Source organism: Scyliorhinus canicula, chromosome 1 (genome assembly GCF_902713615.1).
Source record: "Scyliorhinus canicula chromosome 1, sScyCan1.1, whole genome shotgun sequence".
Taxonomy (NCBI): domain Eukaryota; kingdom Metazoa; phylum Chordata; class Chondrichthyes; order Carcharhiniformes; family Scyliorhinidae; genus Scyliorhinus; species Scyliorhinus canicula.
In genome coordinates this window covers 98,172,528-98,187,814 of record NC_052146.1, presented here as the reverse complement: position 1 = coordinate 98,187,814, position 15,287 = coordinate 98,172,528, and the positions used below count along the sequence as shown (strand labels likewise).

The 15,287-nt window shown below is 44.2% G+C and overlaps 1 protein-coding gene across 1 annotated transcript in view; it reads right to left on the bottom strand.

The window, feature by feature from the left end:
* matn1 (matrilin 1) overlaps window positions 1–15,287 on the bottom strand; it is a 49,197-nt gene that overhangs the window by 13,816 nt on the left and 20,094 nt on the right. Inside the window, exons 3-6 of the mRNA XM_038795978.1 lie at window positions 7,589–7,811; window positions 5,846–5,968; window positions 3,448–3,852; window positions 165–314 (exon numbers count right to left, since the gene is read on the bottom strand). Coding sequence (XP_038651906.1) covers window positions 165–314; window positions 3,448–3,852; window positions 5,846–5,968; window positions 7,589–7,811 — 901 coding nt within the window. The remainder of the gene's footprint in view (window positions 1–164; window positions 315–3,447; window positions 3,853–5,845; window positions 5,969–7,588; window positions 7,812–15,287) is intronic.

The following is a 15,287-nucleotide window of genomic DNA, read 5'->3' as shown; positions in this document are numbered from 1 at the left end:
GGATTTAAGCTCTAGTTGAAGGCAGTTCTCAAGCACATGGCAATAGTGTAGAGTATTGAGAGTGTCAATATTTGCAGAATTCCCCAAACTGAAAAAACGTGAACGTCTCTGGATTAAGACAGCAATAGCAAAAGACTGAATTGTATTGAAAGAATTTCCCTTACCACATATTTTGACCTGTAATTTGTCTGCAATTTGATTCATTGTCTTGAAATCTGCAGTATAATGATAATGATCCTTAACTGGATCTGAAGCAATTATCCTTAATTCTTCCTCAAGTGCATTCCCCACTCCAATTGCAAACATCCTAATTCCTGAAACAGATAAATATGAACTTCTAATTACATTTTGTACATAAGAATGCATTAGCACGATTGTCAACATTGCTGAATATTTTGTATTTAGAACTTGATATGATGCTATCATTCTTGCAGATTAGGTTCATATAACATAGTGTCATGTGAGAGTACCTTTAAGAAATGGATGTTTAAGCAATGTACCTTTAAGAAATGCAGCAGCTCATATTACTGAAGTGATGTCAGAGGGGGGAGCTGAGCTGAGATCACTTCTGCTTTTTGGGAGTTTAGTTTCAGTTTTGAGAAAAAGAGCTTGGGTGTGTCTGTGTTTTTGCAGTGAGCTGGATCTGCCATGATCTCTGCCAGGAAAGACTATCTCTGAATCATTTGGGTGATTTAAACTCACAATAGTAATGTCTTTAACCTGATGTGTTTCCATTTAAAGGTGTTAAGTCTTTTGGAGGTTTGACGGAACATTTTGAGGGATTATTTAGCGTTGTATTATTTTCAGGGTTATCTTTTAAGTAAGGAGTGTTAAGGGATCCAATGTTTATTTAAGAAGGTTAAGTTGAATTCATGGAATAAACATTGTTTTGTGTTTAAAAACCCACGTGTCCATAATTGCAATACCACACCTGGGGAACAAGCCGTGTGCTTCAAAGGCAACAATCCAATCAAGAGAGAGGTTGGTTGAACTCCATGATACATTTTGGGGTTCTGAAAATGCCGCTCCCATAACACATAGAGAATAACAATTGTTGTAGTGCCATCCACTTGATGGATAATAGCAGCAGTGAGTCAGGTGGAGCTTCAGTCTCATCCCTAATCTTGGTTGAATCAACCAATTTTATCTGGAGCAATAGAGTGTTGGAATTGGTGTTATTGGAACATGAAGTGGGATAATTGACTTCACATTACCATTCAATAACTCCAGTGGGCAACTTATCGTTGTTGGAAGGAAAGGTTTCATTGATTAGCCAGCCAATGTTGGCTTGCCAATGGACACTCAGTCCTTCAGGACTGATGGACAGAAACATTAAGAATTATGATATTTTCACAATATCAGAATGTGATTTCTACACAGGAAGAGAAGCTAAGGACTGTAATAGATATGGAGACAGATGTTGTGATAGAGAGGGTCAGATCTTTAGGGCGGAATTTAATGCCCTCTCCAGAGACATGTTTGCAGGTTGGGGCATTTAATTGGGTGGGAGGAAACCCATTGGGGCCCCATCATTGGGGACAGTGAAGGGGAAGGGGATGAGGTTGAGGAGGGGAGAGGGGAGAAAGGAGGGGGGAGGGGAGAGAGGTGGGGGAGAGGACAGAGGAGGGGGAGGGGACAGAGAAGGGGAGGGGACAGAGGAGGGGGGGGGGTAGAGGAGGGGAGGGGACAGAGAAGGGAGGGGGGAAAGGGACAGAGGAGAGGAGGAAGGGGGAAGAGGGGGGAGGGGGAAAGAGAAAGGGGGAGGAGGGGAGATGGGAAGGGGGCGGAGGGGGGATGGGGATGGGGAGGGGGAAGTTGGGGGGATGGGGAGGGGGAATGGGGAGGGGGACGGAGGGGGGATGGGTAGGGGGGGAGGGGAAGGAGGTGGTTGGCGGGAGGGGAGGGGAGTAGGAGAAGGGGAAGGAGATGGAGGGAGGGAGAGGGGGAAGGCTCTATTACGTGAGAAATTGAATAATACCACTTTGCTGCAGCCGGGATTATTTTACTAAGGTTAAAGCTGAGGAACGTTATGGAATAGAGTAGAGGAAACCCTATTCTGCATATGCATTTGCTACACCTGACTTGGGTGCGCTCCATCACTAATAATGGGTTTCCAAAACAATAATTATTTTGTACAACAGCACTGATGCTTCTCATCTTGAGGAGTTGAAAAAATTAAGAATGTAGATTTAAGAGCGAATATGGAGCAGCTAAAGAAATGGATAATTGATAATTGTTCATTTCCATTTCATAAGCATTCTCTAGCCTGCTATTGTTCACAGACAATTCTAAGTTCTTGGTAATTTGGCACAGTAGCACAGTGGTTAGCACTGTTACTTCACAACGCCAGGAACCAGGGTTTGATTCCTGGCTTGGGTCACTGTCGGTGCGGAGTCTGCATGTTCTCCCCGTGTCTGCGTGGGTTTCCTCTGGGTGCTCCGGTTTCCTCCCACAAGTCCCGAAAGACGTGCTCGTTAGGTGAATTGGACATTCTGAATTCTCCCTCAATGTACCCGAACAGGCATCTCCATCAACATGTTGCACTAAGGATCAGTAAATTCACCTTGTCACGCAGAACTTTTGTGGCAGCACAGTGGTTAGCACTGTTGCTTCACAACGCCAGGGACCCTGGTTCGATTCCCGGCTTGGGTCTCTGTCTGTGCGGAGTCTGCACGTTCTCCCCATGTCTGCGAGGGTTTCCTACGGGTGCTCCGGTTTCCTCCCACAAGTTCCGAAAGACGTGCTGTTAGGTGAATTGGACATTCTGAAGTCTCCCTCAGTGTACCCGAACAGGTGCCGGAATGTGGCGACTAGGGGCTTTTCATAGTAACTTCATTGCAGTGCTAATGTAAGCCTACTTGTGACACTAATAAAGATTATTATTAATTCTGCACATTGGGAATTGGACGGTAATTAACCTTGTCTTGACAAATGAAGGGAGAGGTGGAGTATGGCGAAGGCAGGGCAATTTTGCCTTTATGGTGTCATATACTTTATGTCATTAATTCAATCCTGATTATAAAATAAACAGTAGCATAATGGGCCATGTATTAGGTGGGGAACATGGGGGGGAAATCACATCACAATTTTCTTATAGAATCATACGGCAGAATTCTTCCCCTACCCTACCTCTTCCCCTACCTCCCTCTCGGTGGGGTCTTCCTCTCCGCTCCCTCCCTCCCCCCACCTTGCTGGTGGGGTCTTCCGGTCCACCAAAGTCAACAAGGATTTGAATATATCGCTGCAGCTGTGGTGGGACTGGAAAGTCTGGGAAAGACTCAAAGCACATTCAATCCATTGTGCCCCTGATGTCTCTTTGAAAGAGCTATCCAATTACTTCCACTCACATGCTCTTTCTTCATACTTTTGCAGTTTTCTCTCCTACATAATAAGGATTGAGGATAATGGATTTTGTTTTAAAAAAGTAAATTTTTCAGCAATTATTACCTTTATCTTTGGCTTTCTGAGCGAAATCATTAATGTAATCTTGTGAACGGCCATCTGTAAAGACGATTCCAACTTTTGGGATGTTCTCTCTTGCTCCTTGTGAAGGGACAAAAATGTTTTCAGACAGATGTTGCAGCGCCAGACCTGTCATTGTTCCTCTCTCCATGTAGTCCATTTTCTTGACTGCGGTCTTGATGTTTTGTTTACTTTTGAACTTGTTGAGAGGGAATTCAGTCCTGACTGAACTTGAGTACTGAACAAGGGCAATGCGTGCATTCTGATCACCAATTTCTAGAGCATCAACAATTTGATTGATGAATCTTTTTACCAGTTGGAAGTTTTCAGGTCTCACACTCTTCGACCCATCGATGACAAAAGCTAAATCAACACCTCCTGAACTGCAAGCTGTACACAAAGTTAAAAGCAAGGGTTAAAGAAGAGAAAACTTACTTTTCCCCATGAACTATAACAATAAATGATAACATGAAGCAGAGAGATAACTAGGAGCATTTCCTTTGAAGATTGTGTCGATGAGGCCAGATAGAAGATAAACTCAGGATCAAGGTCTTTGGAAGAGGTTCAAAAAGTGTAATCTCAGAAGATTACAAGTTGGTCATTGTGCTACATTTGAGTTAGAATGCACAAGTCAGATTCCTTTAGAGCATTTCTGCTAATTGGTGCATAAATGCAGCAAAATGTTAACCGCTGATCCAAACAATATTTCCACATATTTGATGGACAATACAGTCAGTATTAACTGAATCCCTACACCATATACATCACAAATACTTGTACAAAGCATGTCTGCCCATTACCAACTTGATATTGTGTACAGATGTGGGTACAATAGGAGACAGAGGTAGTACAAAGAAAGGCCAGTAAACTGATCAATGGGGTTGGGTGCCTCACCTATGATGAAATAATAATCTAAGATATATGTTTATATTGGAAAAAAAGGCATCTTTGAGTTGATTTTATTGTCATATTAATGATCTTCAAGGAAATTGGATTCCAGGATAATATTAATTACCAAATATCCTCCAGGACAACAAACCATAGAAAAGGCGAATAAACAGTTAAAATATAACTTTTTCACACTGAGGGTGGCAAATATGTAGAAAGCTTATTGAAGTTGATATAGCACAGCACAGAGAGCGAAGCAACACTGATCGTAAGCGCCTCATGCAATATCACCTCTACTTCAATATCCATTAAATACAGGACTGGGTACAGGACTATTCCATCACTTATCTGCAGACTAATGCCTACATCTTAGGCTTCATTGTCACTTATAGGCACCACCAATGTGCTTCTTACATTTTCCCAGGTTTATGGCTGCAATCATACTAATGGGCTAATTTGGGAAGATTGTGAACAAGCAAATCAGCTTCATTTTATCCTACCTAAAAGTTGCCAATAGTGCCTGGCAAAGGCTAAGACAAATCTGGACTTGTACATTTGGTCGTATATCATGGGCAACCCTAGTCTCCTGGAGCTAACTTCATTGTTTAGGGAATTGGGGAGAAATTTCCCAGATTCATCCTGAAAATAACCACGGCCGGGATTCTCCCCTACCCGGCGGGGCGGGGGGTCCCGGCGTGTCGGAGTGGCGTGAACCACTCCGGCGTCGGGCCGCCCCAAAGGGGCATCTTTAGGGGCCAAGCCCTCACATTGAGGGGCTAGGCCTGCGCCGGAGTGGTTCCCACTCCGCCGGCTGGCGTGAACGGCCTTTGGCGCCACGCCAGTTGGGGCTGAAAGCACTTCGCCGGCCGGCATAAGTCCGCGCATGCGCCGGTGCGTCAGCGGCTGCTGACGTCATACCGGCGCATGCGCAGGGGAAGGGGTCTCTTCTGCCTCCGCCATGGCGGAAGAAAAAGAGTGCCCCCATGGCACAGGCCCACCCGCGATCGGTGGGCCCCAATCGCGGGCCAGGCCACCGTGGGGGCGCCCCCCCCGGACCCCGGAGCCCGCCTGCACCGCCAATCCTGCCGGTAAGAGATGTGGTTTAAACCACGCCGGCGGGAGAGGCCTGTCAACGGCAGGTCTTCGGCTCATCGCGGGCCGGAGAATCGCCGCTGGGGGCCCGCCGACCGGCACGGCGCAATTCCCGCCGCCACCGAATCTCGGGGGGGGCGAGAATTCGGGACACGGCGGGGGCGGGATTGACACCAGCCCCGGGCGATTCTCCGGCCCCCGGGGGGTCCCCGCCCGTTTTTTAATCTCTGTTGTTGGATCCATTTAAGGTGTTAGCATTGGGGTGGGTAGTATATAATGTTGGGTAGCTGAATCGATAGGGCAAGCATTGATGCACCTTATACATTTACCTTATAAATGCAAGTGCAGGTTAGCTAACGTTCAGTTCAGTAACTTTGTAATTCCGTGCTGAAACAAAACTTACTGCCACATGATCTTCCATCCGGATTTAATGTAAATCCTTCATTGCAGGCACATTTGTAAGAGCCAGGAGTGCTCACGCAGATGTGTTCACAGTCATGATCTCCACTGTCACACAGATCCACCACTGCAACACCAAAATTCAGGCTATATCAATCACAGGAAAGGAAATATTCGAAAACTTGTGCATCCAGACTACAAGAGTATCAACAGGATTATTTGAAGATAGAAATGTTTTTGGCCACAAACCAAGGTTCCCAGAATTATGTTCCTTTCAAACTGTTCTATCAGTGAATCAGTTGATGACCGACAGTTCAACTCTTTCACTATACATACATATACAGTAAATGTAATATTGTTAAACCTATATATTGCAGAGGAAAGATAACATACAATTATGGTTATTTTTTAAAACTGTTCATTAATAGATTATAAACAGAATATCAAATAAGATGCACAATTAGAAATGCCTGCAATAAAAGTGGTGCTCACCCTCCCCACCCCACCATGAATCATCATTGTCAGCATGTGTGTTCTGGCTACAGGCAGGTCCTTGGCTTATAGTCTTCCCATGTCTCTATGTCATGTGCCAGTCTATTCATTTGCTAATAACAAGTTCCAGTTTTCAAACGATCCAGCATTGATAATTTCTTCCTCTGTGCGGAGTCTGCACGTTCTCCTCGTGTCTGTGTGGGTTTCCTCCGGGTGCTCCGGTTTCCTCCCACAGTCCAAAGATGTGCAGGTTAGATGGATTGGCCATGCTAAATTGCCCTTAGTGTTGGGTGGGATTACTAGGGGATAGGGTGGATGTGTGGGCTAAAGTGGAGTGCTCTTTCCAAGAGCCGGTGCAAACTTGATGGGCCGAATGGCCTCCTCCTGCACTGTAAATTCTATGAATCTATGATTCTATGAAGCCCACATTTCAAAGCATTTTGGCAATTTGGTCTCCCCTTTCCATCGGGACTAAGTTTCACATCCAAATGAAACAGCATTCCAAATCAAGTTCCTTACAGTTTGTTTCTTGAGTTGTTTATTCAGCTTTCTGGTTAGCAACCGTCTCTTACCAAACACAGCCTCTTGCATTGCTATCCTTGTTCCTATTTTTTTGTTGTACCTTCCACCTGCAGATGTTATGCTTCTTAAATACTGGATCAGATGATCATACAAATGAGGAACAAGAATAGACCACTAAGGCCCTCGAGCATGCTCTGCCTCTGTTCTAGTTTTCTTCCTTCCATGAATATATGAAAATGTCTTGGTGATTTTGAGATATGCATTACTTACGTTTTTATATGTTCACTTTCATTCCAAAGTTCATGCCTCCTGTTACTGATCTATTAGTCCTTCTTCTGTGCTTGCTACAAGTGCTTTGGCATCTGAAAATCTAATGGATATTATAATTTCTCCCCCCTCCGCAACCCCAATCTTTACGTCAGGCTCTGTGTCTTCAAACACTTCTTTAATCATTGTTTTAACATAGACACCAGAAGAGGACCAATGATAAAAAAAAACACCCTTGTTGAACTCCTCTTCCCATTAAGCATTAATCATATGCTCAGAAAATTAAATTATTATGTAAACAGAAGTAAACTGTACCTACTTGAGTACCAGATTAAAAAGGGTACCAGTCCAGTTTGAGTACTGATGGGTAAATATTGTTACCCAGAATTATGATCTAATGGGCTGACCTCTTAACTGCGATGCTACTGGATTGACACCATTCTCCTTTCTTTGGTGCATTACTCACCGCAGAATGCTTCCTTGAATTTGTTGGAAAGTTTTTCTATAGCGCTGTAGCTTTCCACATAGTCTAAGTGCTCTTCCAGAGGTTCGCTGGCGATCTCGCGCAGTGAGTTCATCTCTGCCCTGCCTACGCCAATGGCAAAGATTTCAATGCCAGTCTGCTTGGCTTGTGTGGCTGACTCTCGCACTCGGTCCTGTGGCCGGCCATCAGTTACAATGATGGCAACCTGAGAGTAGATGGGGCACAAAAATGGTCAGTTTTAATCATGAATAATTGGACATAAATCCAATGTTGATTTTATTTTGTTGATAATTTTTGGGTTGGCATTACGTGAAGCCAGAAAGGCTCATGAATCTGTGTTTATTACTACTATCAAATCTTAATCCAAAACAACTTCAAAAATATTTTTAGACAATGCTTTTCAAAGCATTTAATCTTAGAATGATACAGGCACCAGTAGTGACCATAGTCCTTAAGCAGTCCTGAAATTAATACTATACTGTTATACACATCTGGGAATTTTAAGTAGATTTATGCTTGACACACTTGGAATTCATCTATTTTCACAACATAAAACTTAAAGCTGTGAAAGTATACATTTAACATAATTTTGATAACTAAATATTAATAGAAATTAATATTTGTTTGTTTTGGAGACCTGTTTCCCACAAGAAGTGCTAAAATGAGTTACATTGTCTGTTCTCTCATATAAAAGAAGAGCAATGTGCAAAAAGCCTTTGGCCTGTGTTTTATCTGTTGAAGAGAATGGAATGTTACCAGTTTGTTCTGTTATTTATGATAGAACTGCCCAATAGGGGGCATCAAAAGCACCACACTAACTCCTCCCAGTGTGCACTTTGTGTGGAAAGAATCTCCAAAGTCTTCATGAGTGCACAGTATGTTTATAATGACGATATTTTGTAAGATATGCAACTTAAATGGGGCGAAATAGCAGAATGTAAAGACGTGCCAGAGTTACACTGCAATGCAATGATTCTCACTGTTCTGCCCAGTGTTTTTTCTTCCAGATTTCTTATTTCCAGCGCATTGTTGCTTCCTCTGAGAAATATTTGTTACATTAATTCTATCCCCAAGAAAGGTGATTTTGTGAGAGCCACGAAGAATCCAGCAAGAGTTTTCAGGATGCAAAGAAATAACATTTATTTACAATAATATATATACAACAGCAGCAGCAACTTCCCTTGCTGCTCATTCCTCTCTCTCTCTGCTGGTTCCAAACTGGCCAGCTCTATTTATGCAGGGGGTCTGCTAATGATTTCTCCACCCCCCTCATTGGGGAAGCTCATACTCCCACAGGATTGTGGGATTGTCATTAGTCCCCAGCCAATGGTAAGCAGGCAGGTTATAACAGGTGATTACTCTTCTACTTACAATTTCTGTTGTTGTCACCTTGGGCGGGATTCTTCATTCCGCCAGCCCCATTTTTGAGCGAGCGTGCCCCCGCTGGCTGCTGGATCCTCCTTTTCTGGCAACCAGCCAATGGGATTTCCCATTGTGGCCATCCCATGCCATCGGCAAAACCGCAGATGTGGGTGCGCTGCTGGCAAAGCAGAGGATCCCACACATGGAAAATCCTGCAGCTTATATCTCAACTTTATAAAGATATGCAAGCTGCTGTGACTTTTAACTATCAAACTGAAAAGTTTGAGTTATTTCACAATGCAGTATGGTGATTCCACTGCTGGTGTATTGCAATTCTCCACTCTGTTAACACTTTGTTGAGTTGGTTGCCATTGCCCTTACACATCTTCAAAGCTTTTCATAGGGTCGAGCACAGAAAATTTTAAAACAATTTGCCATGCTGTGAGAATGTGGAATTTGCTACTGCATGGGATAGTTAAAATGATTGGAAAAATAAAGAATTAGATCAAGTTGAGTGAGAAAGGAGTAGAAGGGTATATTGACAAAGTGGGATGTATCAAGGTGGGAGCAGGTATTTGTGGTATGTAAACACTGGCATCGGGCTGAATGGCTGTTTCTGTGTTGTAAAATACTACGTGATTCCATGAACACTCTCAAATCACTGCCTGTGCAAGAAAAGCTGGCTGGGGTGTGGGTGGGAAGGAGGGAATTGTCCACCGCCCAGCACCGGTAGCTGAGTTCCTGATGCGGTAGAGAATCTTGTGCCTAGGAGTAAGTGCTTTCGCATTCTCTTTTTCTCAGCAGAGAGCACAGCTGCTTTTGATGTGGCCAGGAGCTGTCAATTATAGCTCGATGTTTATAACCACTAAGGTTAGTTTCAAAGCAAGGTACCTGAGATGTATTCAAGCATGAAGGGAAATGAAAACAAACAATCCAAATATCTGGTTGTATGGAAGCTATAACTGTCAGTTTCAGCCTACTAAAAGCTTTTTCTCTTTTAAAGTGAATAAATGCCTTGCAGATCAAAGGGTTGGGGGACAGGGTGTAAAGCCTTGTGACGTGGTTTTGGCTTTCTATGAAGTAAAGCTGTTGCTTTCTACACCTCTGTCTGCGGCAGCAGGTGTAAGTGAAAAAACAGTGATTTTTCACTGTTTCTGCCTGGTCTGCTCTTTAACTTCCAGATAGGGGGTGGGGGACTCTGGTGGCGGGGGACTCTGGTGGCGGGGGACTCTGGTGGCGGGGGACTCTGGTGGCGGGGGACTCTGATGGGGGGATTTGATGGGAGGAACAGATGGGGCGTTTGGGTCACCATAATGCATGCGTTCTGCAGGAAGGGTGACCCAGGAAGTCCCATGGTGGTGGGGAAGGAGGGTGGAGGATGCCCTTACTTGTCAGCGGGGATTGGGGGCAGCATTTGCATTGTGGGGGTGAGGGGGTCAGCCACTGGGCCTTGGCATCAGGCCGTTTGTTCAAAATGGCAGCCCAATAGCGGTTTTCAGAACAGATTCCCTGGCACTCCCCGACATGCATACATTTTCAGGGGAAGAGAGAGGGAATTGCTTCTGGGTGCCACTCAAACCAGAAGCAATTTAGTTCCGACAGGAGATCAGTATACCAAACGGAGAATCCAGCTTTTGATATCTGGTTATTTTTTCATCAAATTAGGGGATTTGGTCTTTTTCCATAATAATGACCTCCACTCATCAACCAGCGCTATCATTATTTTACTGATGCCTCCAATATACATTCATCAACTTCTGACAGGTTATGTGCCCTCAGCCAACAGAACCTTGGCCGCTCGCATTGTACAATGGTTGGTATTACATCTTGATTTCCTCCTTGGATGTACTTTCTTTAAATTCATTGGATGGTTTCTACATGCCTTTGACAAGTCCAACACACAGCTGTCAACTTTCACCTTTCATGACTGAACCTTTAGCCATTATTTTTCACCAATAGTTTTAGCATCACTAACACCACTGATCTTAAAAGTGTCTCTTCCAGTTCTAAAGCTGTTTTGAAGAAAATGTGTTCCTTTTTCATTCCAAATATTTCTCGCCTCAGCAGCTTCTGGCTAGTCTGCTAATGCTTTGGAATATTGTCTGTATATCTTTCACTGTAATCTATCAATTGTTTTGAGAAGAGAAGAAAATAAATGAGATTGATAGATCCTTCTCTCACCTCATCAACTATACAGTGGTGATACTAGGGGACTTTAATTACCAAATATTGATTGGAACAATGTTAGAGTAAAGGGTAAGGAGAGGGAGCAATTTCTGAAATGTGTTCAGGAGAATTTCCTTAATCTCTATGTTCTTAGCCCAATGAGAAAGGAGAAAATCCTGGATCTGGTGCCAGGAAATGAGGTGGACCAAATGCAGCAAGTATTTGCGGAGGAGCATTTGGGTAAGAGTGATCATTGTATTATAATGTTTAAATTAATGGAGAAGAGAGCTCATTTCAATGTCAAGAGAAGGGATCTAGGCAGGGTAAATTGAAAGCAGAGACTGACAGGAAAAAGCTGTAACAGAACAATTTTTAATGGAAGAGATGCTTCAATTACAGGTTAGGCATATTACAACAAAGGAAAGGAGCCAAAAACAGGGCTCCATGGATGACGAGGGAGGAAGAGATTATGATGAAATAGAAAAGGACGGTGTATGATGAGTGAGTTCTTCAAGTAAAAACCAGGTCAAATATAAAAAGTTGAGAAGGAAGATAAAGAGGAAAACAAGGGGCTGGATTCTCCATTTTGGAGACTAAGTCCCCACGCCAGCATGAAAATAGTGGTCTTTTACGCCAGGACAACTGGTGTCAAAAGGCCACCAATTCTCCATTTTGCTGGGTGCTAGCAGGTAGGCAGCGTAGAGCTCACTGTTCCAGCTGCCGATACGGCCCCCTGCACGTCCGGTTCAGAGGCTGGGCATGGGCATGGCGGCGGCCTACATCGGCTGTGCCATGCTCCATGGCAGACTCAGCCCACGGACCTGGACCGCCAACGTAGTGCCCCCACGCGGCTGCTCGCAGCCCTGGACGGCCCACCCTCAGAGCCCCCAGCCCCGGATGAAGCCCCTCCTTCCCGCTGATCGGTCCTACCCCAACTGTGGCAGCCCTGGACTGAGTCCGCAGCTGCCACACAAGGTTCCCAAATGGCTGGGACCATGAGAGCCCCACGCCGTCGGGAATTCGGCCGGTCAGGGATGGAGCATCGCAGGGCGAGCCTCAGGCAATGGCCTGAGGTGGGGGATACTCGGCGCGGTGTACTCCTAGATTACGCCATTTTTCAGGGGGTGGAGAATTGAAATACCGGCGCCTCTCCCGATTTTGACGCAAAATGGATTCTCCGCCCAATCGCCGAACGCGATTTTGGCGTCGGGGAGCGGAGAATCCAGCCTAAGACTGGCAAGGAGACAGCATGAGAACAGAATACAGTCAAGGTGAAAGGGAAATCAAAAATCTTCCAGCCGCAGGTAAGTAGTAAGTGGATAACAAAAGGCAGAATTGGTCTTATTAGGGATTAAGAGGGCGATATATGCATAGAAACGCAGGGCAAGGCTAGAATATTAAATAAGCTTTTGCAATTGGTGTTTACTAAGGAAGAGGAATCTGACAATGTGTCAGTGGAAGAGGAGATAGTGAAGGCAATGGATAGTGTGAAAAGTCAAAGGCAGAAGTACTGGAAGGGTTGGCTATGCCGAGGGTAGATAAGTCACCTGATCCAAATGTCTTGTGTCCCAGGTTGCTAAAAGAAGCGGGGATAGAGATAACGGAAAGATTTGCCTTAATCTTTCAAGCTTCCCGAGGTATGATAGAAGAGCGGCAAATTTGGTAGCCTTATTCAAGGAAAGATGCAAGTACAGTCCAAGGAGCCATAGACCAGTTTGTCTGACAGAAAGGGTGGGTAACGTTTTGGAATCCTTGATCAGGGGAAAAAATCAACAGGCACTTGGAGAGGTTTGAGTTAACTAAGTCAGCATGTATTTGCAATAGGTAGTCTGTGCTTGACTAATCAAATTGAATTCTTTGACGAAATAGCAGAGCATATTGATGAAGGGAATGTGGTGGATGTTGTCTATATGGATTTAAGAAAGCATTGACAAAGTACCACATAAAAGACTGGTTAAGAAAATTGAGGCTTATGGAATAGGACAGTCAGTGTGCAATTAGTTACAAGGTTAGATTGGAAATGCTGGGGCTGTTCTCCTTGGATCAAAGGAGATTGAGGGGAAATTTGATAGAGGTGTACAGGACCTTGACAAGCTTAGATAAAGTCAACAAGGAAAACATCTCCCCATGAGCTGCTTGTACAAGGAACAGTGTTTCTGTGGCCGCAAACGAGACTCCAGGATGGTATGTTGCCTCCCTGGTGCTAGGGTCAAGGATGTCTCAGAGCGGGTCCAGGACATTCTGGAGGGGGAGGGTGAACAGCCAGTGGTCAAAGAACAAAGAACAAAGAAAAGTACAGCACAGGAACAGGCCCTTCGGCCCTCCAAGCCTGTGCCGACCATGCTGCCCGTCTAAACTAAAATCGTGGTACACATCGGTACAAACGACATAGGTAAAAAAAGCGATGAGGTCCTAAAAGCAGAATACAGGGAGCTAGGAAGGAAGTTAAGAAATCGGACCTCAAAGGTACTGATCTCAGGATTACTACCGGTGCCACGTGTTAGTCAGTGTAGAAATGATACGATATATTGGATGAATACGTGGCTGAAGAGATGGTGTCAGAGGGAGGGTTTCAGATTCCTGGGTCATTGGGACCGGTTCTGGGGAAGGTGTGACCTGTACAAACTGGACGGGTTACACCTGGGCAGGACTGGAACTGATGTCCTAAGGGGACTATTTGCTAGAGCAGTTGGGGAGAGTTTAAACTAATATGCCAGGGGGATGGGAACCTATGCAAGGAGTCCGAGAAAGAGGGAGCAAGGACAAAAACAAAAGATGGCAAAGTGAATAAGAAAAGTGATAGATTGAGAAACCAAGGGCAAAATTCAAACAGGGCAAAAGAGTAAAATATTGGGAGCAAGACAAACAATGTGAAAAAGACAAACTTAAGGCTCTGTGTCTTAATGCACAGAGCATTTGCAATAAAGTGGATGAACTAATCACGCAGATAGATATAAATGGATATGATATAATTGGGATTACGGAGATATGACCAGGGATGGGAAATTAATGTCCCAGGGAATTCAGTATTTAGGAAGGACAGGCATAAAAGAAAAGGTGGTGGCGTGGCACTACTGGTTAAAGAGAAAATTAACACAGCAGTGAGAAAAGATATTAGGTCTGACAATGTGGAGTCTGTATGGGTAGAGTTGAGAAATACCAAGGGGCAAAAACATTAGTGGGTATCATACATAGACCCCTAAACTGCAGTGGTGAGGTTGGGAATGGCATTTTACATGAAATTAGAGCTGCATGTAATAAGGGAATATTGGTGATCATGGGCGATTTTAATCTTCACAAGAGTGGGCAAATCAAATTAGCCACAATGCCGTAGAGGAGGAATTCTTGGAGTGTATATGGATGGTTTTCTTGACCAATATGTGGAGGAACCAACTAGAGAGCAGGCCATCTTAGACTGTGTAATGAGAAGGGAATCAATGCCAATTTGGCTGTGCGAGACCCCTTGGGGATGAGCAAGCATAACATGATAGAGTTGTTTATCAAGATAGAGAGTGAAGTAGTTGATTCGGAGACTAGGGTGCTGAATCTTAATAAAGGGAACTATGAAGATATGAGGCGTGATTTGGCTTGATAGATTGGGGGGAGTTACTTAAAGGAATGACAGTAGATAGGCAATGGCAAACATTCAAGGAACGCATGGGGGAACTACAACAACTGTTCATTCCTGTCTAGCACAAAAGTAAAGCGGGTAAGAGGGCCAATCCACGGCTAACAAAGGAGATTAGAAATAGTATCCGATCGAAGGAAGAAGCATACAGATTGGCCAAGAAAAATAATAGACCTGAGAATTGGGGAGCAGTTTAGAATTCAGCAAAAAAGGACGAAGGGATTGATTAAGAAGGGGAAAGTACAGCACGAAAGGAAGCTTCCAGGGAACATAAAGACAGACACTAAACATTTCTATAGATATGTGAAGAGAAAGAGATTGGTAGGCCCTCAACAGACAGAAACAGGGAATGCATAATAAGGGACAAAGAAATGGCTGAGCAATTGAATACATTCTTTGGTTCTGTCTTCACAAAAGCGGACACAAATTAGATACCAGAAATATTGGAGAATGAAAGGTTTAGTGAGAAGGAAGAACTGAGGGAGGTCAACATTAGTAGAGAAATGGTGCCGGCCCAGCTATTCT